Source organism: Apostichopus japonicus, chromosome 13, assembly GCF_037975245.1.
Source record: "Apostichopus japonicus isolate 1M-3 chromosome 13, ASM3797524v1, whole genome shotgun sequence".
NCBI lineage: Eukaryota > Metazoa > Echinodermata > Holothuroidea > Aspidochirotida > Stichopodidae > Apostichopus > Apostichopus japonicus.
Window position 1 is genome coordinate 12,638,012 of NC_092573.1, and position 23,087 is coordinate 12,661,098.

Here is a 23,087-nt window from a genome sequence, read left to right on the forward strand (position 1 = left end):
CTCCGCCACTGCCCTTACTACACTCAAAAACATCTTTGCGAGCACACTACGAGTAATAGCTACTCTTTTACAAAACCATCGAATATACAAATTACAATGTTTTTACAGACTTTTACGTGCAATCTGAGAAATTGCAGGCTTGAGACCCATATTTTAGGGCTGGGTATTCGCAGCATAAAACACTCGGAAAGTGCCGTTTCCGGCCATCTGGGGGTTTGAAAAAGCCCAAAATTTTCTTGTACGCTCCGCGCCAACCGATGGTGGCGCTCCGCTTAGATAGTCTCCACACATTAGCCCCCCCCCCCCCCCAATAATTTGTCCGTTCCGCCGCGCCTGCAACAAGCCTGGCTGCGCTGTTCTGCAGACGTTGCAGTCTCTAAATCAGATACCCTGGAATACCATGGAGCAAACTATTGCAATAATCAAAATGGCTATGAATAAATGAATGAACCAAGGTGCTCATAGTTCTAGAAGACATATGTTTCCTAATCTTCTTTAGATTAAAAATATAATTGAAACCATCGCGGTCAATACAATCTTGTGCTCAGTTGTTGCTGATAAAGAATTAAAATAGTCTAAACCTGCCTCAGAATACACAATCCGAATTGTCCGGATTCCGAAAAAGTTTTTTGGGCAGGACTCCTCAGACCACCTACATATAGGAGTCTGCTTCAACGACCCCAGGGTCCTTCATTCGCCTCTGGCCATTCCACCACAGTTCAGTCCAGGCCAGTCCCTCACCTATAAAGATCATGTGCATGCCGCCCTCGTGATGATGCGTCTGCTCGGATAGGACATTCGCAGTTTATTATCTTCAAATTGCAACATTTTCTTTGTACTTTTCGAAAATTTGACTTGATCTCGGAATTTTTACTTGGTTCTCTTCGACATTATATGTCGAAATTTCTATTTCGTATCCCAAAACCACCCCTAATGTTTGGATAGGTACCTATTAATGTTAAGTTTTTCGGTTCTTTCAACTTTTCCTAAATGTATATTTCCGAATCAAAAGTTTATGGAAAAATATCGACTGTGTATTTGGAGATTGGCTTGAATCTTGAAATTGACCTTTCATAACATTTTTACAAGTTTATATCGTCTTTATACTAGTTTGGCTTTTAATTTAAATTGTTGCTTTCTACTGTCTATAAGGAAATGTCCACAAATCCATAAAACCGAATCGCATTGTTTGATGATCCAAATGTTGACCTTTCAAGTAGCAAAATTCCTCTCCAGTTACTGATACAACTGAATGGTTTCGCACTGCCATGGAACGCAACTCTAGTAAATAAGGGAGTCAAGAGCCCCAACCAACCCCAGGGACGTAGCTAAGGTCTGATGATTGGGGGGTGTAGTGGCTGAAAATCCAACTGGATAGGTTTTGAACTCCAGAAAATTCCGACTGCTGCCTTTGTACCCCCCCCCCCCCAACCCGCGCTACTCGTCAACGATACGGTCAGTGTCAGTCAGACACCCCATCTTTCGCGACTGCACTTACGGTTCCGAACTTTTTTCGATACATTTGTACCCACTGGCACTCACTTCACAAACTTATTATCCCCCACTGACCCCCCCCCCCTCCCCCAACCAAATATTTTTGTGAAAGTTCGGGCAATATGCTGATAACTTTTCCGGCACCTACTGAAAGAAAGATAATTTGCAATGTGTTTTTCAATAATTAAACTTCTATTATTATTACCTTTAATATTGTAACGGCTTCCAAAATAATTATAACCAATATGGAAAATGATTGTATGTTATTGGCATGCGATGTAAAAACCGATGCATGCCTATATGATATGCACATTAACATGTGGAAATTTTGGTTATATTTTTCTGCCCCCCCCCCCCCCAATCAAATTGGGCTCCTACGAAGTTTTGTATGGTGGAGTATAAGAATCGCGAGATACAGTTCAAAAAAGTGCCAAGGAAAACTTTTTTAGGTCATTCACAATCACAGGAATATATGATAGGCCTAGATAAACTAGAGTGCGACAGTCGGAAATTCCGACTGTCGCACTCCAATTATCCAACTATCGTCAGTTTAACCAAGTTTGGGGGGTGAGACACCCCCACACCCCCCTCTAGCGACGTCCCTGCCCACCCCCCCCCTTTCAACCCCGGTCATGCACTTAGAAAATGGCAGCTATATACTCTCTCTAAGCCCTGGTACGTGCTCGTTCTTGCGCCTACGTATATGAAATACATTGTTCTAACTTCAAATAAGTTTTATATTGATATGTATATGACCCTGTTTTTCGGGTTTGATTAATCCCATGCATGTGTATTTCATGGACATCAACTGGAACGGCTACTGACATGAATTGTCACCAAAAACGTGCAACAGCTTCGAGCCATCATGCCATATGTAGTTTGTAAATACCAAGGGAGGCGGTTAGGTCCAGATTTAAATCCCACTAAGGCCAGACGGGATGAGGAAAGATCATGGGCACCCTCTGATAAAATCAGTAGACACGTAGTTGAGGTGATGGAGCGGGGAGCAAAAGGCAATTGTTTGTTTTCGGCGATTGTTTTCGGGTTTTTTTTTCGTTTTGTAGTTATTTAATTCCCTCTATGGTTAAATGATTGATTTACTGGGCGAAAAGCACCTGTACAATTTCAGGTGAATAAGGCCTACACTGATGATATTATTCATTCTGATACAAAATTAATGGGATGCAAACACTATGAGGATGTTATTGTTATCAAACGGTGCAGACTATTTTCAGCAATTTTGCTAAGCAATCAGCCACCAGATAATCCAAGTTAAGACCTCAGAGATTTCTAACAAGAGAGCGCCGGCGTTTATATTCTGTATTTGAGTAATATCAATAATCTTCAAGACAAGATCATAACCCCCCCCCCCCCTTGCAACAAAATAAATAAACAATAACAACAAACACACACGGACACACAACCCGGGACCCCTTCATAGTTAATGCCTCCGATGATTACATGCGTCGATTACCATTTTCTTCACATAATCTTGCATTTAAGATATCTCAAATTAATTTAATTATTTTCATATGTTTGCATCAGAATTGCAGGTATATCATCAATATTACCTCAGACGGATTTGGTATGAGAACGAGTTGTCACATCGGCGGGACGAGTTGTCAAAGACTTGAGTTTTGTGCGCACATGCCTCAACAGAGTATTCCGCAGGGTCTACAACGCAGGTTCGTGGGAAATGCCAAACACAGCAGGCATAAATGAGATGTGAACACTCGAGTGAAAGTTCATGAATCATCTACATAATGACATCGAGACGCTTTCCGGGTGAAGAGGAAGAACTTATTGTTCCATCCTCCAAAGATAGTGTTCTCATGTCACAAGAGGAGATCATGAAAGCTGTAAAAAATGCAACTCCTCGTCAGAGTGAAACTGGTAAGTTTAGCTAAATATGAGGAGCCTAACGTTAGGCTAGGCCTCATCATGCGTGCTCACAATCATGCTACTGGTGGTTGGTCATGCTAGGGGGGTATATTTTAGGGTTGACATGAACCCAGGTAACGTCTTGGGGACTATGTGTAACCGTATTGGTGAACCAACATTTTAACTCCTCTCGTACCATAGTGCAAGTATGCAAGGCCTAACGAACCTGACATTATGCCACACTCGAGAATAAAATGAAAATCATATAGGATTAGCACTGTAGAGACTAGTGTAGCGTTAGGCTAGCGTAATGCCTAACTAGTAAGGAGTAAGGGTCCTTGACTAAGTGAAGAAGCCGAACGAATATCGTGGTAAGAAAATAACCAGGCTATTGCCATAAAAATTACCATGACTCGATACTGTTTGGAACATTTCTGTGTTTTTTTTTTTAACATGCTAGGCTAGTGACAGTGTTCCCGTTAATTTAAAACACTATAATAAACTTAGCCTATCTAATTTGATCAATGTTCTGATAGTGATACTGTATTAGAAGCATCTAAGTAATGTGGAACGTTGTGGCTATTCGCACGAACGTAATCGTGCGAATACAATTGACTATTTGCACACATGTAACTTGATCAATCAGCGCTTGTGGTTGATGTAACCAATGAACTGTCCTGATATGTGCTGGCCGGGAGGGGTGAACTGCGGATACTTTATCTATTTTTGTAATGAAGGATTCCAAAACCGTTGAAGCAGCAAACAAGCGACTAGATGAATTAAATTCATCATATTCCTTACGCATTTTAAGAAAGTTTGCAACAAATCTTTTCTGAAATATTCCAACAAAATCTTTAATTATTACTCCGAATTTTCCCAGAATTGATCACATCTCTGATTTCTCTCATATTTTACAGATTTGGCTATTGATTTTGAAAAAGATAACCATTTTTTGAGAATCAGCAAATTTTCATCAACCAAAATCTTGAGGGGAGGGGGCGAGGGGGGGCAAATCGACCGTGCACACCCCAACACTGGTGTTGGGGCCATGGTTTACCTTCCCCGCCTACTCAATACGAACACGTTTGTGCGAATATAAATGTTTATTGGCAGTGCTTTTCTAATCACTACATGGCTACTTATACCCACATACACGTTCGTGCGAACAACAATCCTTATTGGTACGCCTTCGTGTGCGTAGTCACTGTCTATATAAGCACGAGCATGTTCGTGCGAATATCGATGCTTATTGGTACGTCAACGTAACAATAGCGGTTGTTATTGGCACGTGCACGTGCGAATAGACACGACCAATGTGGAAAGGTAGGCTTACCTTTTCAAAACCTATGCATAGGCCTAGATAGAGCAAAATAATAATAGTTCATTTGTGGCTGTTCTTAGCTCGATATACAGTATATGTCAGTTTGAGATGTTAAATTGTGAAGCCTAGTGACCTAACAATATAAGGAGGTAATATTGAAAGATCATATTCGTACAGAATTAACATTATATATTTTTATATAATGGATTTTTTTAAGTGGGAGGGGGTACAGGTACTAGGTGTAGTTCATCATCAGAAGTTGAATTTGGTGTGTTGTACATCGATGTGATCATAGTCATAGCAACATGTTGTTGAGGAGTTTACCTTTAGATTAAGAGAGCAAAGGTGGCTAGCATTTCATTTGAGTTGTTAAATGGTACACTGTTTACCGAAATGGAAAACTACACACAATACCACAATCTATAGCTATCTATATGATGTTGCTTTAAATAATATCCACTAAAACTCTTCCTTGCAGAATTAAGTATTCACTTTCTGTTTTAGAAAATTTGCTTGTTGTTGACATCAATGATTTATTAGCATCCAACTGGGAAGAGAACTTGTGTACATTTTAGTCATTTCAAAATAAAAGGAATACAGTAATGCTCAAAGTACTGTCTGAATTCTGACCTTTAATATTTTAAATTATAGCATACCATATTTTATGGATTTGGATACATTGGTAAGAAATAAGAGTAATTTACATAGACCTGTTCATTGTTATTAAATTTGCTTAATGGATATTTTTGTTTGTTGCATTACAGAAAACTTTCACAGGATTGCTGGGTTTGGTATTGGTATGGCCAGCCTGTTGATGGAAAATGTCCTCTCCTACCCGTTCATCATTTTCAGACGCCAATGTCAGGTAATTAAATTGTAAAGCTTTCTAAAGAGCCTAAGGAATATCTGCAGAACTATTGAATTTATCTGCATCACATCCTTTGAATGTGAATGGTTTTATAAAATGGGTCTTTTCTATAATTGCAAACTGGTACTGTTGGTATACTTGAGGTCATAGTTGCTCCTAAGTGAGTAACAATAGTTCTTAAATTAGTTATTTCACATCAAGCTGGTTTTCCTTAACCAGTTGGCAGTCAGAAAGTAGTAAACAGTGTTGCTGTGCGTATGTACCATATGCATGTGACTTGCATACCGTCACTTGTACAGTATGCATGTAACATCTGTGTGTAATGTCTGTGGTTGTAAATGGATCTTTTTTTGGGGGGGGAGGTGGGGGGGGCTTCAAGAAACACATGCTGTACATATGCAGTTCTACCAAAAATATATGTAGATTCTGTAAGTTGTAGTATTGATGTATGTGTGAAATTTAAACAAAAAATATATATAGATTCTGTAAGTTGTACTGTTGTAGTATTGATGTAAATGTAAAATTTAAAACAAAAATATATGTAGATTCTGTAAGTTGTACTGTTGTACAGAAGTGTAGTATTGATGTACAGGTGAAATTAAAACAAAAATATATGTAGATTCTGTAAGTTGTACTGTTGTAATATCGATGTACAGGTGAAATTTAAAACAAATATAGATTCTGTAAGTTGTAGTATTGGTGTACATTTGAAATTAAACACAACAATATGTGATACTGAATGCTGTATATCCTACAACGTTAACCAATGAGTTTATTTTTATTTTTCATTTGATAATTGTTATTAAAAGTTGGGAGGTTGACCTTCCTGTTATGATTGTGATGCTATTCAATTCTCTTTCTCTGTTTAGGTTAACCACCAAGCCCATCGTTACCACCTCCAACCCTTTTCTGTGATCCAAGTCATAGTTAGGTTACAAAGGCAACATGTAAGTTTCGTATGTAATGCACTCTTGGTAAAAGGACGATAGATTTGAAATGAATCAGTCAAACTACAAAATGAGTTACTACAAACCTAAGTATTGAGCTGATATTGCTTCAAATGAGGAAGAATCATGGAGTCAATGTTACATTGCAAGCTTGTCATTACCTCAAGAGACGATAAGCCTTGGGTTGGGCCTCAAAAACTATTTGTGGACTTCGGTGGGACAATGTTGTCAGCAGCAATCCTATTACCATTGTAATTATTCACTCTCTAATGATTTAATCTAATAAATGCTGTATGCTTTCAGAACTATTTGATCAATTGTGGTCATTTTTTAACAAACCTTGCAAGAAAAATGTATGGTCCAGATATTACCAAGCTGTAAACTCTGCTATGAATTAGTAACAAAATATTTATTACAGTACCTGCTGTTTTTAAGGGGATTACCTGTACTAGAGAACCTTATATCATCACATTTTCAAGAAGGATCTCGTTATATATTTGATCCAATCACAAAAACAGTATACAAACAACAAAGTACGAAAACACAAAGCGGATCAAGATGTACAAAAGGAAACCAAATTCCTGTAGCCCGAGGGCCTGTACACCCTTACAATAAGAGACTTAGAACTAAAATAAATATATAATATTCACAAATAAAGCCATAAGAAATATAAGAATTAAAATTGACAAATTACACATGTGATAGCAAAAGCAAATAGTTGACTAATTTGGTAAAGATGGTTCTTGGACATACTAATTTCATTCTACCGATAATTCACCGTACTCACATGTGTGTTTTGTTCATAAGGATGTTGTTGACAGCATCTCCAATAGAAATTTAAAATCAATGCTAGTTAGTTTGGTGATATCTGGTAAATAAGTTGGACTCTTGTTATTCATGTTTATTGACAGATATTATGGTAGTATGAATTCCACATCAGGTGGTTATCAAAACTGGAGGGCTTTTTAAAAGTTAAACAGAGAAAAAAATAATCTGTTAACAAACTGCTTTCATACAGCACATTACTGCAAAAAGTGCCAGTGTATAAGTAAATGCATTCAAGTAAGAGGGCCTAAGATTTTGATTGTAGCAGAATCTTCTTGAAAAGAAAAATTGCTTTGCCCTTGACCATCCTGTTACACTAGGATCAAAACATCTGGTTATCTAACTTATGCTCTTAGAAGTAACTGAATATTGAACTCTATTCATGAACTATAATAAGGAAAGGATATACAGTTTCCCTCTGAGTCTCACAGACACAAAAAAAACCAGTTCGTATTTTTGTACTGAACCAAAACTGATGTAATAATGATACCAATTTGTGCACATATTCCAACAATAACTAATTTAACATGTATTTTGATGCACTGCTTTGGATTTTTGGTTCCTTGCTAAAAGCAAAGGAACCTATGTATTCAGGTTGGCGTGTGTGTGTGTGTGACGCTTTAGCTTGTATGCACAATAACTCAACAAGGGAATGGCCGATCATTACTGTACCATACTTAGTGGGTGGGTGGCCCATAGTGAGTAGATGGACTCTATTGATTTTGGTGCTCATATCATGAATATTAATGAGGTCATGGGGTCAAACGTGAAAAACTCCAAATTGCAATAACTTGGCTACTATTAGTCTGCATTTCTTCAAACTTGGTATGATGATATTGGTAGATAGTCTTCACACACTGATGTGTGTTGCAAGTGATATCATGCATATTTATGAGGGGGCGAGCTTAACAATACAGTATTTCGGTATGAAAAGTTTGTATGCACGATAACTCAACAAGGGAATGACCGATCATTACCATACTTAGTGGGTGGGTGGCCCATAGTGAGTAGATAAGCCCTATTGATTTTGGTGCTCATATCATGAATATTAATGAGGTCACGGGGTCAAACGTGAAAAACTCCAAATTGCAATAACTTGGCTACTATTAGTCGGAATTTCGTCAAACTTGGTATGATGATATTGGCAGATAGTCTATACACATGCTGTATGTTGCAATTGATATGATACAACTTTATGAGAGGGCAGGGCTTAGCATTACTTTGGTAACAAAAGTTTGTGTGTATGAATTGCTGTTGTTGTATTAGGGCTTTCTTAGAAATTTCCCTATGAATGGAACTAATGAACAGCAGCAAGGAACCATGAAATGTTTTTATTCTGGTCTTATCCCTTTTAGGGTTTTGTCACCATGTGGAAAGGAATCAGCAGTGCATTTGTTGTTCAGGGGATTGGCTTAGGAAGTGAGACCATCCTCGGTGAAGTTACCCCACTTCCCAAGTGAGTAATACCACTGTTTCCAATGTGACTAACACCCCTCCCTCCCTCCCGCCCCTTAACCGATTTTCCAAATTGAAGGTAGCATCAGTACCATTGTGACTATTATTCCCATCTTCAAGTTATTTAGCAGTTGTTTGTCCCAAGTAAACACAATCTCTGTTTCTTAAGTAACTATTACTGTAGCTTTTATGTCACTGCTAAAGCTGCCATTGTAGTTGAATGAGACACAATCTGATGATACAAATGTACTCAACCTTTTCAGAAAATTGAAGGTGGCTCAAAAGGTAATCTGCTATTTTTGCCTTCTTAGTGAGATATGTGGGTAAGTCACTGAAATACATGGGGTGTAATGACTGCAGCAGGGACCTTTTTTTATGTATGTATTTTTAGACATGATGACATATGTGGTGCACCTGTTTTTTCCAGTTCATGTGGTACATTTACTTTAGACAGGTACAGTAGATATGTCATTAACTTGTACTACACTAATACTGCAGTGAAAACTGCCATTATTTATGTGTTTCTTTGCCCTCACATTACATTTACTAGACAATTATGAATTATAAGAAGTGTTAAATTGGTGTTTGCTAACAGACAGAGTACCTGCAGCTGGAATTATAAACATGACACTAGTCTTGTTATTGTAGGCCCTTATCACAGAGTGAGTATCTATGTACACAGTAATAAGGGGCAAGTATGTCAGTGCAATGTGTTGCATGTTTGTATTGTCATGCTAATTCCAATCTTTCTTTCATTTTATTATCAGAGAAATTCACTCCTACAGTACAGCTAAACAGTTAGCAGGTCATGTGGCGTTGAAGGCCTTGGCCATCACCATATCAACACCATTTCTCTCAGCCAGTCTGGTGGAGTCGGTTCAAGTAAGTAATATGTCAATATTGTGACACACATACACTGCATGAATACCATGTAGGGGTTAGGTCTTCCATCAGATCCATGGGAAGGCACAGAAGTTTATTAGTGATTGGCGGTGAAAGTTTTTTCCTAATTCATGGAGCAGCAACATCAAGGGATGTTACTGTAGCTACTACCATGACAAAAATGGTAACATTATACAAAGTTTATTTGAACAGACATGAAAATGCATATGTACAGCAATTCATCTTTCAACTGCCCAGATTTACAGGGAGTGAAATTCATTGCTTTCCAATGGTATCAGGAATGCATCAGGAAGGCTTAATTCATCCAGTAGTAAATAAGGATCCATGAAAGTCACAGGGTTTGAAAAATGTCTGGGCCACACTTTGCCTACTAGCAATCGAGTCAGTTCCATGAGGAATGATTGTAGGACAAAGGTATGCTATCTGGTGGTCTGGTAGACATTCCTCATTGAATGAGGTGTGAAAAGAAACCATCAACTGGATTGACATACGTATGAAGAACATAACATTATAATAATCAGTATACAGAATATTGAATTTCAACTGTCATATTTCTTGAGTATAACAGTAGGTTGTGGAAGGTAAATGAGGTTCCAAGCATCATTGAAATGTTTTTAAAACCAAGAATAGCAATATAGGAAGTCTGGAGGCTTGCATGTAAGCCCGGGGTAGGAGTGTTTGTATTTTGTGATATTCAATCAGTCACTCCATCTCAAGTCAATTCCATCTCCCTTGTGGTGAGTTCATTTTGTCTTGGGGAAAAAAAGGCGTCCCAAAGGCATAAAAATTGCTTTGGTCAAACTCTTGGTTTTCAATATATTTCTTATATCTGTCAGGGAGGGTGAACTTCAGTTTTCTTAAGATTGCTAAAGTTTATCATGTAGTAGCCTACACTGCTACTCAGTACAGTCTTAAAGAAGCCTACTTTACCTTCATTAGCATTTCACATGACATTTGTTCTTAGGACAATATTCTAGACATGCAGGGAACAGGTTGGAGCTGGTTTTCCTTCGCAGATAATATGCTATGACAGTTCTAATTGTTCACCCTGTGACTCTCTACGTATGGACTATGTTCAGTAGCAGAAGTTTTCAGGTACCATGAGCCAGATGGGTTTCCTAAGCGAGAAATATCGCAACTGTGAACTATCTGGATGTCAATGTAACACTAGTAAATCATGCACCTGTCTGGATATTGTGGACTCATTTTACTGATCACTTATTCTCTTTGATCCAGAGAAAGAAAAAGTGCAAACTTTTTTGATTTATGACTGATGTATTTTGTATCAATACATAGCATTAACTGTCTTGAGTCAAGAAATGATGGATTTGCTTTTGCTCCAAATACATCCTTTTTCATCTATTTATCTACTTCCAGAGTGACATTGCCAGTGACAAACCAGGGGTGTTGGACTGCGTAAAGGAGGGCTTCACCAGGCTTGCAGGAATGGGAACACCCCAGACCACAAGGTTGTTGCCAATGTATCTTCTCGTGCCTCCCACAATCATCCACGGCCTTTCAAAGTATCTGATTACATCGTTCGTGCAATACTCTTACTTAGCCGTCGTCAGACGAGGACTGAAGTCGAAACGTGACTCCGGGGATGGGTTACAACCCAGGAGCATGTTGGATGCATTCTTCCCCGAGTTGGTTGCCAGTTTCCTCGGCAATCTCACTGCCGACTGCATTTTATACCCTCTGGAAACAGTCCTGGCCAGATTACACATTCAGGGCACCAGAACGATTATCGACAACACAGACTTAGGCCACGGCGTCATTCCAGTGAGTACAAAGTACGAGGGAATGATGCAGTGTTTCAGAGCTATTCAGGAAGGAGAGGGTGTGGAAGGACTCTTCAAGGGGTTCGGTGCTCTGATACTGCAGTACGCACTGCATGCTGCCATATTGAAAGTGACTCATGTGATCTTTATAAGGATATGTGAAGAACTAGCAGCTCGAGAACACGACAGCCATGAGAGCCAGGAATAGTTATTTTATTGGAAGAGAGCTTGAGTTTGGATGAGATGCAGACTGAGCAGGTATCATCATCATCATCAATATCGTCATCAATATCATGAGTGATTTATCATTGCTTTTTCAGCTGAAATGGTTTAAACGTGCAAATATAAAAGAGGTAGTGATGTGTGATTCATCATGGAATGATTTAGCGTTCACATTTGGTGCAGCAGTTTTCTTTCAGGTTTATGAATTTTATTTCTCATAAAATACTGAAAATATAATATTTCAGTGTGCAAGAACTGCCATACAAATTTTCATTTGTGTAGCAATATGCCTACTTTGGGTGGTCTATTTGCGATGCGATTTTGCTATGAGATACCGGATAATTTATTCCCTGTTGGTAGCCGCTAAGATTGCAAGGGATGTGTTTCTCAGATCCGACACTCATTTTGTGACTTTTCATTGCTTGACATGGGGGCTATTACATTCAATGGACAGTCCCTCCCTCAAGAAAGGGAGCTTCTTTACGTTTGGTTTAGTTCAATAACATGTATCTGAATTCTCATGTTATTTAAGCTACAATTGTAACTGACAGAATCCAAGGGGGCTGGCAAACAATGATGGTGTTTTTTTGTGATCCATCCCCCAAATAGAATTGATAGAGATATCTTAAAGGATGGTTTTAGGCAGAATTTTATTTTTGATATGTTATAGTCCAAGAAAGAGAAAGCATAGCTTACCTGGTTTTCAGAATATTCACCATTATGTTATGCTAAATGATCCTTTAAGGCTAACTTGATGAAGACGTCAGCTCCACAGTGCAGGACGTATTGTTCATGTTAATACCCTAGTTTTCCAATTGTAATAACTCAATCGAAACATTCTTTCAACTTTACATAAACAACAGAGCATCTTTCTGATGACATGCAACACCATTTGTAATTGTCTGTGACATGTTTTCCCATAGATTTTTGTGTATTAGACTTCAAGGTCCAGTCACTTTAACTGGTGAACCTCAACTGTTTTAAAGGGTCTTTTCATAAAATTAATAAATTTTGTGTAGAAATACAACCTGGACTGATGGCCTATATCATATCAAACTTGTTTTGCCTAAAGCCATTCTTTAAAGCTGCATTTTGCATTGGAGGTTGTTACAGTGTGGTGTCGTCAGTACAGTACTTGGCTATTATACTGCTGGAAACATACTTGGAAACACCACTTGTTACTCAAGTCTACCAATATTGCAACAGGATAGACAGAACTAGGCGTGACCTTTAATGGTTTGCAAGTCAAATAACAAAGCTTTACATTAAAAATGTAGGACATTACATTAAATTTGTGGGACATGAAATTTCCTGTATGAGATTTTAATGTTTAGGAACTCCTTTAATTAATAACAGTCAATGGTCCCAGCCACCTAGATTTCTAATAGTGTTGTTGACAAATGTCCAGTTAAGTCGTTGACTTGACAGTGAATAAACATCGCAAAATGCTATCCAAAATGGGCACATTGCTACAGCATAAAGAGGTCCAAAGATGTATCACAGTTATTTATACACAGGAACCAATATATTTCCGGCTTTTGGCTAAGATCGTGTGTAGTATCTGTTCCCTTTTGAGGGGAATGGTGATGCACACCTGACGATGATCACACAGTTACAGTCTCGATGCAATGGGACTGGGGTTGAGAGCGGATCAGTCGTTCAGTAGTTTGGTTTTCCTGCGCAGGTTCTTTCCTGGGTGACTTTTCTTAAAAAGTATGAATATATATTAGGGACAAAATTTAGAGCTATATAAACTGCTGCACCAAATTTGAAGACAACATTTTTCCCTGTTGGAGTCATTGTTTTATTTCTATGGGGAAATCTCTGATATCATCAAGTAACTTTAGTATTTGAGATTGAGTGACTCCAAGTCATGACTCATTTACAACTCTATTGAATATTACCTGGCTTGATCAGATTGATACAAGCTTACATCCCAAACTGACAGGCATCTTTAACCATATTGTTCAGTTTCTCAAGTTGTAAGGTATTCCTTTTGCTGAACATTAAATGCTGGAACAGACCATTTTATAGTCTGTTAACTACATAGCTTAAAATCTATGCAAATAAATTCAGCTTTAGAACAGGAAGAAACAAAAACAGGTTTGGTTAAATTTTCCTTTTTCTTGTTAGTAACAGTTAGGGTTATTTTATACTTGATTACAGACTGCTGAGGGGAGTGTTTTTTCCATGTTTTATGTTTTCTGCTAGCATTGCCTTTGATTGTTTGTTGAATTGTTCATCAATGAGAACTGAATACTGCACCACTTTTGCAACTAGTGGAAGACGGCCATCTTTTAAGTTTGACTTTATTACGCAGTCTTGCACTTTATTGTTTAGACTTTCTGTTGTTTTCTTCCTTTTTTTATAAGACATATGTTGTTTCAGAACTAAAATTAGGTTGTGAGATGATGAAAAACAAAATCAAGAACAATTGGGTTATTTAAAATATGAAATGTAATCTTCATTAGATACATACAAGTGTAATACTGGAGTTTCAACTGAAAGATATTTTAGCTGATCTACAAATATTAAAGATAAAACAAAGTATCAAGAAACTTCAAAATAGGTAGCCAGATAATTATGATTAATTACTGACCCGACTTTAAACAATTAGGAAATGCAATATCTTTGTCATTACAGTGGTAAATTAAAATTTTATTCTAAAAACTATTGTAACAGAGCTTCATTAGTAATTTGTGAAAGTGAATACCAAATCTTAGCCATCTGCAGTCACCTATTGCAGTACATTATATTTAAAATCCCAATAAATGGGAAACCTGATTAAAAACAGGATTCCCCAGCAGTAAGTTCATAAATTGAGGCACATACAAAACATGTTCAATGCGTGCAACAGGAAGTTACATTATTTGAAGCTGTGAAACCCGAATTTTCATAAATTTGCACTTTCATAATGCTTGGATGTGTTAAGCATTTGTTTAACAAATTACTATAGTAGCTGCAGTAGTTACAACGTGGCCAGCATCCATACATGTTTTATTATGGGATTTGATGACTTACAGTCACCTGTTTGGCAGACTTTCTCAGAGAAAGACTGCATTTTACAAGATCTTAAATTAATTTTGTCTGTTGTGACATTAATGCTACAAAGAAAATTTATATAACAATTTTTTTTTTTCTCTTACTTTTTTTCTGTGTGTTTGATACAAAAGTTATGTTTCAAATTTTAAGTGCAAACTGCACTGTGTATGGCTTTCAGAAAACCTAATGAACTAAGAAGAGTAGAAAAATTCATTATGCATACAATGTGCAAAGGACTTAGTATTGCTCAAGCATTGCATAATGATCCACTGTATAATTAGAAAATTCAAGTTAATCTTGTTAGTGGTGTGTGCATGGGAGGGGGGGGGGGGTTCCAGGGTGACCAGTCCCCTATCATCAGTCAGGTGGAAATGGTCAGGCAGGATTTTTAATTTACATTCAGTCTTTGAGTAATTAGACTACCGCTACAGGTAAACACCCATCTAATCAACCTCACACACACAAAATCGAGAGTGTTTACTAGCACAACTTTGTGTTAGAGCTAATTATAGACCAAAGTTACTATAAAAACATTTTTTTTTTCGGGAGAGGACCAATGAACCAAGGGGTCACACTCACTCCTTTTATAAAATCCTTCATTCGCCTCTGGCACTTCCAGAACATTCATACCCCTGCCAACATCGGTAGAGGTGTTTAGTATATTGCCCCAACCTTTGAGCTCCTGTGCACACCACCACTGAAGTTTGTCTTCATAAAATCATTGCCTTTGAAGTGAGAGAGTATGCAGATTTTATGTCAACCTTGCTAATATTTATGTTTTTATAATTTTAATGAATAAAAAATTGCCTTAATCCCTTATATCATGAGTCATCAAATAAACGTTCAAACACAACATCAGTAGGCCATTGTGGTTCACTCTAAACAGGCCATCTTGGTATAAAACTCAGTACATTGGTATTGAAAATATTGAAAATATACATTTTCAGTACATTGTTATTGAAGAGAAGGAAAGTGATGACAGATGAATCATGAAGAGCGAGTGTGCTAAGACCAATATTGTCATCTCAAAGAGAAAAGAGAGATATATTGAAGAAGTTTGACAATAAAATAACCAGATTGTAAAACAGAAAAAAAAATTGTCTGTCTTGTTTATTTATGATTATACTTTGGTTGATTTGTAAACTGGATTGTTCCATTTTGTAAGATTTTGCTTTGGATTAGGCACAGCACTTTCTTGAGATGATTGTGTTCTTACCTCCCCTTAATCGGCAAGTTCATAGACTTTCAGCCCTGGCACAATTAGACCCAGGTTGTGAGGCAAGTGGATATGTTTCAAGAATTGAAGGTGCTAACTGGGTATATGTGGTACTCAAACAAATTGCAATATATTCAACACTCTATAAAATAATGAATAGGCTTAAATGGCATACTCCTCCTATCATCCCTCCCACCCTTATTTGTTTTACAATTTTTTTTTCAAGTCTTGTGGAAACTCCCCTCCCGTTCGAATATGGTCTCACCAGGATTGGAATTTTGGCACACCTGTTTAAAGTTGTTATCATGTGGCCCCTCCTCACACCTCTAACTATCATGTGATGACTTTGACTATGGACGTCTCGGTCTGTATCTATCGCTCACGATAAAACAGTATTTTGTTAATGATGTATCATGTTCTGTTAAAATAACAACAAAACAATTAAATGCTGAAAAGTTAAAACAAGTTTTGCAAATACAAACTAGAATAAGTTCGCTCGTTTATGATTAACAGTATTAGTCCGTTATATAAACGATGCTGAGAATAAACGGGTATATATATATATATATATATATATATATATATATATTCATATATATATATATATATATATATATATTCATATATATATATATATATATATATATATTCATATATATATATATATACATACATACATAATCACATGCATGAGGACATGAATTACACTTTAATTTAGGCTCCATAATTATGCCAATAGCAGTTCAATATGTTACATCGCCCAACACATTGCAGTTTACCTAATCTATCATAGACCATATAGCGCATCCTTAGGTTCCTTTCACACGTTAATTATTGCAACGAGATGGCCCTGAATCAAAGCATACTGAAATTAATTTGGTGCATAGAGTTAAGGGATGTTAGTCTATATACGCGCACATACTTGAATGTGCCACACAACGATTCATTCCGAGCCTTCGATCAGACGCTTTACACTCTGCGTGTCTCTTGATGTGGAAATGTGAATATTATCACAATAATAGCGGAATTTATTGACGTTTCGTATTTCAGGTTCGGCCTTTTCCTCCTTTTGTACCCCTGGAATAGATAATCTTCTCGTCTTATCCGTGCAGTTCAATTGATTTCATCATCTCTGTTCATTGGGATGTGCGTTCAGTTTAGATCAGAATCACACTCAGTTCATGAAAGCGTTCCAAATATATAGCGAACTAGAACTTGAATTCATGTGTTAACAAAACTTTGCACAGCGGAATATTGACAGTGTATATATTACCGCAAGGTTAATCCCGATAATCTTCAGAAATTGTTTAAGGAAATCGGTTGACTATAGTAAGTTCTCGTTGTCGGACCATTTACTTTGACAAAGATTCTTTAGTTTTGTGGAGCATCTTAAAACATCATGGATGGCAGTAATTATGTTTTGAATATCAACGTCGGCGGGACTAAGTACACAACATATTTGTCGGTTGTTAAGAAGTACCCAGAGTCCCATCTCAGTCAGATGTTCCCAGAGGATACATCTTTGTGGAGGAGAGATGATGATGGTAATGTTTTTATCGACAGGGATGGACATGCGTTCCGTTATATACTTAACTATCTACGAGATGGTGACGTCATTTTGCCTTATAGATTTGCGGAGTTTGATTTGCTTTTAAAGGAAGCTGATTTCTATGGGCTTGTGAATCTGAAGACGGAGATTCGAAAATTAATGTCTGTCAGAAAACATGTTGTAATTATAACGGAGGGTACTGGAACATTCCATAAAACTGCATACAGTAGCAAAGTTGCCTTAGTTGTAGAAGGTACACGAAATATATCCGAAGAACTGAAGGATCATTTTAAAGGTGGGTTTTATGGTTCAGAAGAAAAATGTCGAAGTGGATTAACAAAGTCTTTCTTCAACGTTAATTTTCGCGGCTCTATTTCAGTTTTCCTACTGAGAAGGGGTTTCAAACAAGAAATGTCTTCTCCTCTCACATTCGCTATAGATATCTAGTAGAGATGAGTCATCTGCCTATTAAGTGGGAAATTAACCCAGTAACGGGTAAGTTAAATTATTTACAAGGCCGTTTATAATTACAGTGAAACGTCATTGATATTATAGTGAAAACATTTTAATAACAACTAAAATATAACTAACAGTGTCATGGAGATTGCAAGATCTTTTTTAACCAACGTGAGGTTTATACATTCTGGAAAATGAAGCCACTTTTCCGAAAGAGAGAGAAATTATTTCAAAACCCCCAAAAACAAAACATATTCAGTACAATTTTGGCATAATCGGCCCTTTCCCTTATATACAGAAGATTTCTTTCATTATCAAATATTGAAAATTGGGTGACTGTAAAGTATGTCATTAACATTATCTAATTTACACAAGGCGAGTTACCGTCAATGCAGAGTGAACCGCCAAAATAATGACCTTAACATTAAGTCTATAACAATAGAGCCTATAAGGAGGATCATATGCCACCCCACACTACCCCTGTCACGTCCCGTCCAGCTCTCAGATAAGTCTGTATAGCAAAACATCCCTTCCATTATTTGGTAATCATCTCCAATGCAGAATTCAAACCTGCATAGTTTCCACCAGGGGGTAGGAGCCGGGGGCAGTGGGGGTACGTGCCCCCTCTCCCACGTTTTTTTCTCCAAAATAGCAATGTGCCCTACTGGCAAATAAAATGTGCCCCTTTGATGAAGAACTCTCTTTTGGATATCTTAAGCCTTTGTAAAATTTTAAATTTATTTAATTTTTTTTTTTAGTCTGTGTATGATATGCTATTATTAAAATGGCATCCCATATCTTTTTGTAGCACGGTTACATAAAAATAAACAATCTCAATAAAATAATATTGATAGCATACTAACACATCATATATATTTAAGTGATATGGCCGGTGTGTATCGGTTATAGCATAACGAGTAGTGGTTGTGGAATGAGAAAGTGCCCCCTTTTTTTTAAGCTTCCTACCCCCTGGTTTCCATAACTTCGATTTCAAGTCCTATAATATTCTCTAAAGTTGATCACAACTATGCCTACAAAATGGTGGTCATTATTGTTCGATGTTTTTTAGCGTCATGTTTATGATGACATTACGAGAGTGTCATACGTACAACGAGTAAGTCCATCTATAATGAACAATTCTTCTGCTGAATGTTACAGAGCACGATCTGAATGTATTATTTATTTTGTCTGTGCAATTTTTCCTTCAGATTCTTGATATGAGATGATAGAGATCTCCGTAGCAACGATACTCTCTGGAGCAAATAACAAACGACTAAAAAGGAAATATTTGACAGGAAGGGGGACCAAGTAGGGAAATGTTCTTGCTTCTGTCATAGCTAATCATGCGTTACTATGGCTTCATAAATAAGACAATGAATAATTCAGGTATTTTGAAGATATGCGAATATATTCTTATGTCCATTCACCATCACGTTTAAGTGGTAGAGAATGGCTTACTTCAAGTGAAATCAAACAAAAGATTTGATATAACAAAAATTCGACGCTGATATGTTACTGTACTTCTTTTGTTTGAAAATATTGTTCATTTCTTAAGAATTAGGTAAAATGTAAGGAATTGTACTTTCAGGTAAAGTTTGTCCCTATGTTAGCTACTCAGAGAAGGAATTTGATAATTGTGAATAAACAAAAGGCATATACAGGGCTTCTTATGTCGGTCAACCATATTTATGATGTGTTAGATATATGGTTTACGGCATAAGTACGTAAAACGTCGTGTTTGATAATGTAATATTATATCTTCATATACTTATTCCATATGTCAATCCAGGATGTCAATTTAATAAGAGAGAGCGTTGTATATCAACAGCATGATCCACAATGAAGAAGTCCCAAAATATACCTGTGTTTGAGGTTTTTTATATGCTATAACCTTTATCTTTACAGCGTCAATATATACAAAGATTTATAATTGAGCTTTTCTATTGTTCTAAAAGAAATATTTCTCTGTAAGTAAATCTTCACACAAGGTTGTACCACTGATTATACTTTTAATTTTGGTCGAAGTTGAAAATAGGGGTTTACACCCCCACATCCCTGGATCTGCGCCTGGTTTCCATCTGTTGTACCGTTAACTGCATGTGACTGCTCTTTTGTTTTCGTCCTGGAAAACGTATAGAGGCAACATTATGTGCCGTAAATGAAATATTTAAATTCTTCAGCAATTGTGGCTAAATCATAAAGGAATTTACACGTTGTGAGTACCCTGTATTGATTCTTATGTTACTGTATATACGTACTGCTATACTATAAATACAGCATATGCAGATAGTATGTACAGTGAACGTGATATGGGTATCTGTAACAGTGTAGCAAATTGGAATCATTATCTATGTCAATATATTTCTCTTGATATAAATTTAAGTAATACAATTAACATAAATAATAATATGTTTATAAATGTGTATCGTTACTATACAGGGGCGTATCCAGGATTTTCTAACCCGGGGGCGCGAATTACTATCTAAGCGGAGCGCCACCATCGGTTGGCGCGCAGCGTACAAGAAAATTTCTGGTTTTCATACCACCCAGATCACCGGAAATGGTACTTCTCGGCCTTGAAAATGACCAACCAGATGTACACTTTTTGCCTGAGTAAACCAAGTATTTCCCAATAGTTTTTTTTTCTCATCCATAACCTTTTTGAAGATTGTCACCAGTCACAAATCATGTTCGACCTCATCGCATGACCTGTGGATCATTGCTTTTGTAGGTGATCTATACGTCGCGACCCACAATATCCGTCAGCTCCACTTTTCAAGGTTTTAAGCCCATTATTTGTTCAAAATTTGAAAATTCACATTCTCGTGAATAAACTCACTTCAAAACATACCCATAATGTCGCACAAAATTTCAACTATGGACAACCAATATAGCAAAACCTCCATCAACCCCTAACAGACCGGTCAAAATTGCATAGCTCCCAACTCTTGAGAAGGCTAGCTGGTCCATGCCACGTATCGCCGTCCTGGGGGAGGGGTATAAGGGGAGGGGGTGTCCCCCTCCCCTTTTGATTTTTTTTGGAATCCTGGTGATGCCTACATGTAAAATGGTGGCACTTAGAAAGGCTTTTGTCACCCAAAATTTTCTGAGAAATATGCATTTGTTTTGTGTGTAACATCAATAAATTGATAGGTGATAATTCATTCTTTCCCGTGGCATGAAAATGTTCGCTGCTCGCCCCAATGAAAAGAAATATAGGCTAATTTGTGGTTCAAATGATGCTGTAAAGGAGATTTTATACTCTATTATGCTAAATGCTAAAGAAATGATGGTTGCTAAGTCAAAATTTAATGCATTTTTTTATGTATACTTGACAATTACAATGCGGGTTTTTCGGAAGCTTGCGCGGGTCAGCGGGTTTGGCTGTTAGAATGCGGGTCCAGCTCGCGAATTGCGGGTCAGTTGGGAGCTCTGAAATTGCACGAGTAGAGGGAAGTGTGATGAAGAATGATGGTCAGAAATTATCGAGAATTCAGACACAGTTAATTTATTCGTGTACAAATATTAAAACCTCTTATAACGGCTATTATAAAACTTGGTTGAAGGATGAAAAAATAGCAGATATTTCCGAAACCGAACACTACACAAATAGGCGTAGGAGGCGGGAGGCTGCAGTCCCTAATTCGCCATGACAAATGTAAAAGATAGTAAGTTGACATAATTGGACCTCTATGCTTTTTCTCTATCTACGTAAGTCTCGTAAGACATTTCTTTGTTTACATTTGCATCCCGCGGTATACTGCGAAACTTTGACGGACCGTACGGTATACGATGGCATGCGATGTAGGCCTCATAACCAATGCTTGCTCATATGATATTGACATTAACATGTTGAACGCGCGCGGAGCGCGCGAAAACTTTTGGCTGCTTTTTTTCGGGCAAGTCGGACAGTTTTGAGGCTGTTCATCCTGGAACGCCATTTTCATGCTCACTGATATGATGTGATATCTGCTGTTTGCTTTACAAATTCGAACAGGCGCGTAGCGAGGAATTTGCCAAGGGAAAGGCGAAGCCTGTAGGCAACGTATCTAAGCGTAGCGCCACCATAAGTTGGCGCGAAGCGAATACACAAGAAAAGTTTGGCCGAAAATCCCTCCCATATCGCTGGAAATGGCACTACCCAGGACCATTTGTTGGCGCGAAGCGTACAAGCAAATTTTGGCCGAAAATACCTCCCAGATCGCTGGAAATGACACTTCCCAGGCCTTGTAAGTTGCATCTGAGCACTTTCAATTTTGAAATTACTAGCAATATCATAAACAAAAAATATGCTGAAGGGGGGGGGGGGCGGTCGCCTCCTTCCCGAAATGCGTCATGCTCCCCGACGACACGGTCGAGTTCGAGACCAGCCACAGTTGGTTTCATAGCACAATTCTACAATTGTTTAAGGCGTATATACACACACACGCGTTATGGTAGACCATATATAGTATATATATAGATCGTGAGTGAGAGAGGGAAAATGGAAACGTCAAAAATGGAGCTGTCGGTGTAAGGGGTAGGGTGAGGCACACGCCCCTTCTGAAATCCTTGATCCGTCACTGGCTACCCTGTATATAATAGGGATCAGCGCTGTAAAGATGTCGCAGTTCCTCTTTCTCTTCCCGGTGTTTTTCCTTTACTCCCTCCTTTCTCCCTTTTCTCTCTTTCTTCTTTTTCTTTTCCCTTCCTTCCTCTCCTCCTCTTTTTTTCCCCTCTTTTTTCCTTTTTTCTTCTCTTTTTTTTCTCTCCTCTTTTTCTTACCCGGGGGGCGCGCGCCCCCAACGCCCCCCCCTGGATACGCGCCTGCTATATGTGTTGTTATACTTTCCTACTCAGTTTCATTATGGTCTAGCTTTTTTTCGCTCAACACGTTCTAAGAGATATGATGTCACCACAGTGATCAGGAACTCTGTTTGCCACTGACTTAAAAAGATATTAACTATTTTAATCTTAATTTCTCTTTTATTGCTCCAAAGTTTGGCCAGAAAGAGGAACTTTAACACCATTGTATATCCAGCGCATACTGTCAATTCATGATAACAATTTAGTATATGACACATTTCCTTTTGGCTTAATTACACTGTAGACACTGAATGATCATCACTACTTGATCACTGTGCTTGA

General features: G+C 37.7%; 1 protein-coding gene across 1 annotated transcript; it reads left to right on the forward strand.

Annotated features, from left to right (window-relative positions):
• The first annotated feature begins 3,160 nt into the window (after positions 1-3,160).
• On the forward strand, positions 3,161-15,829 carry LOC139979221 (mitochondrial outer membrane protein SLC25A46-like). Its single transcript, XM_071989979.1, has 6 exons — positions 3,161-3,387; positions 5,461-5,561; positions 6,434-6,511; positions 8,692-8,792; positions 9,559-9,673; positions 11,072-15,829. The coding sequence occupies exons 1-6, from the start codon at positions 3,258-3,260 to the stop codon at positions 11,681-11,683; spliced, it is 1,137 nt and encodes a 378-aa protein (XP_071846080.1). The 5' UTR covers positions 3,161-3,257; the 3' UTR covers positions 11,684-15,829.
• The last annotated feature ends 7,258 nt before the right edge of the window (positions 15,830-23,087 follow it).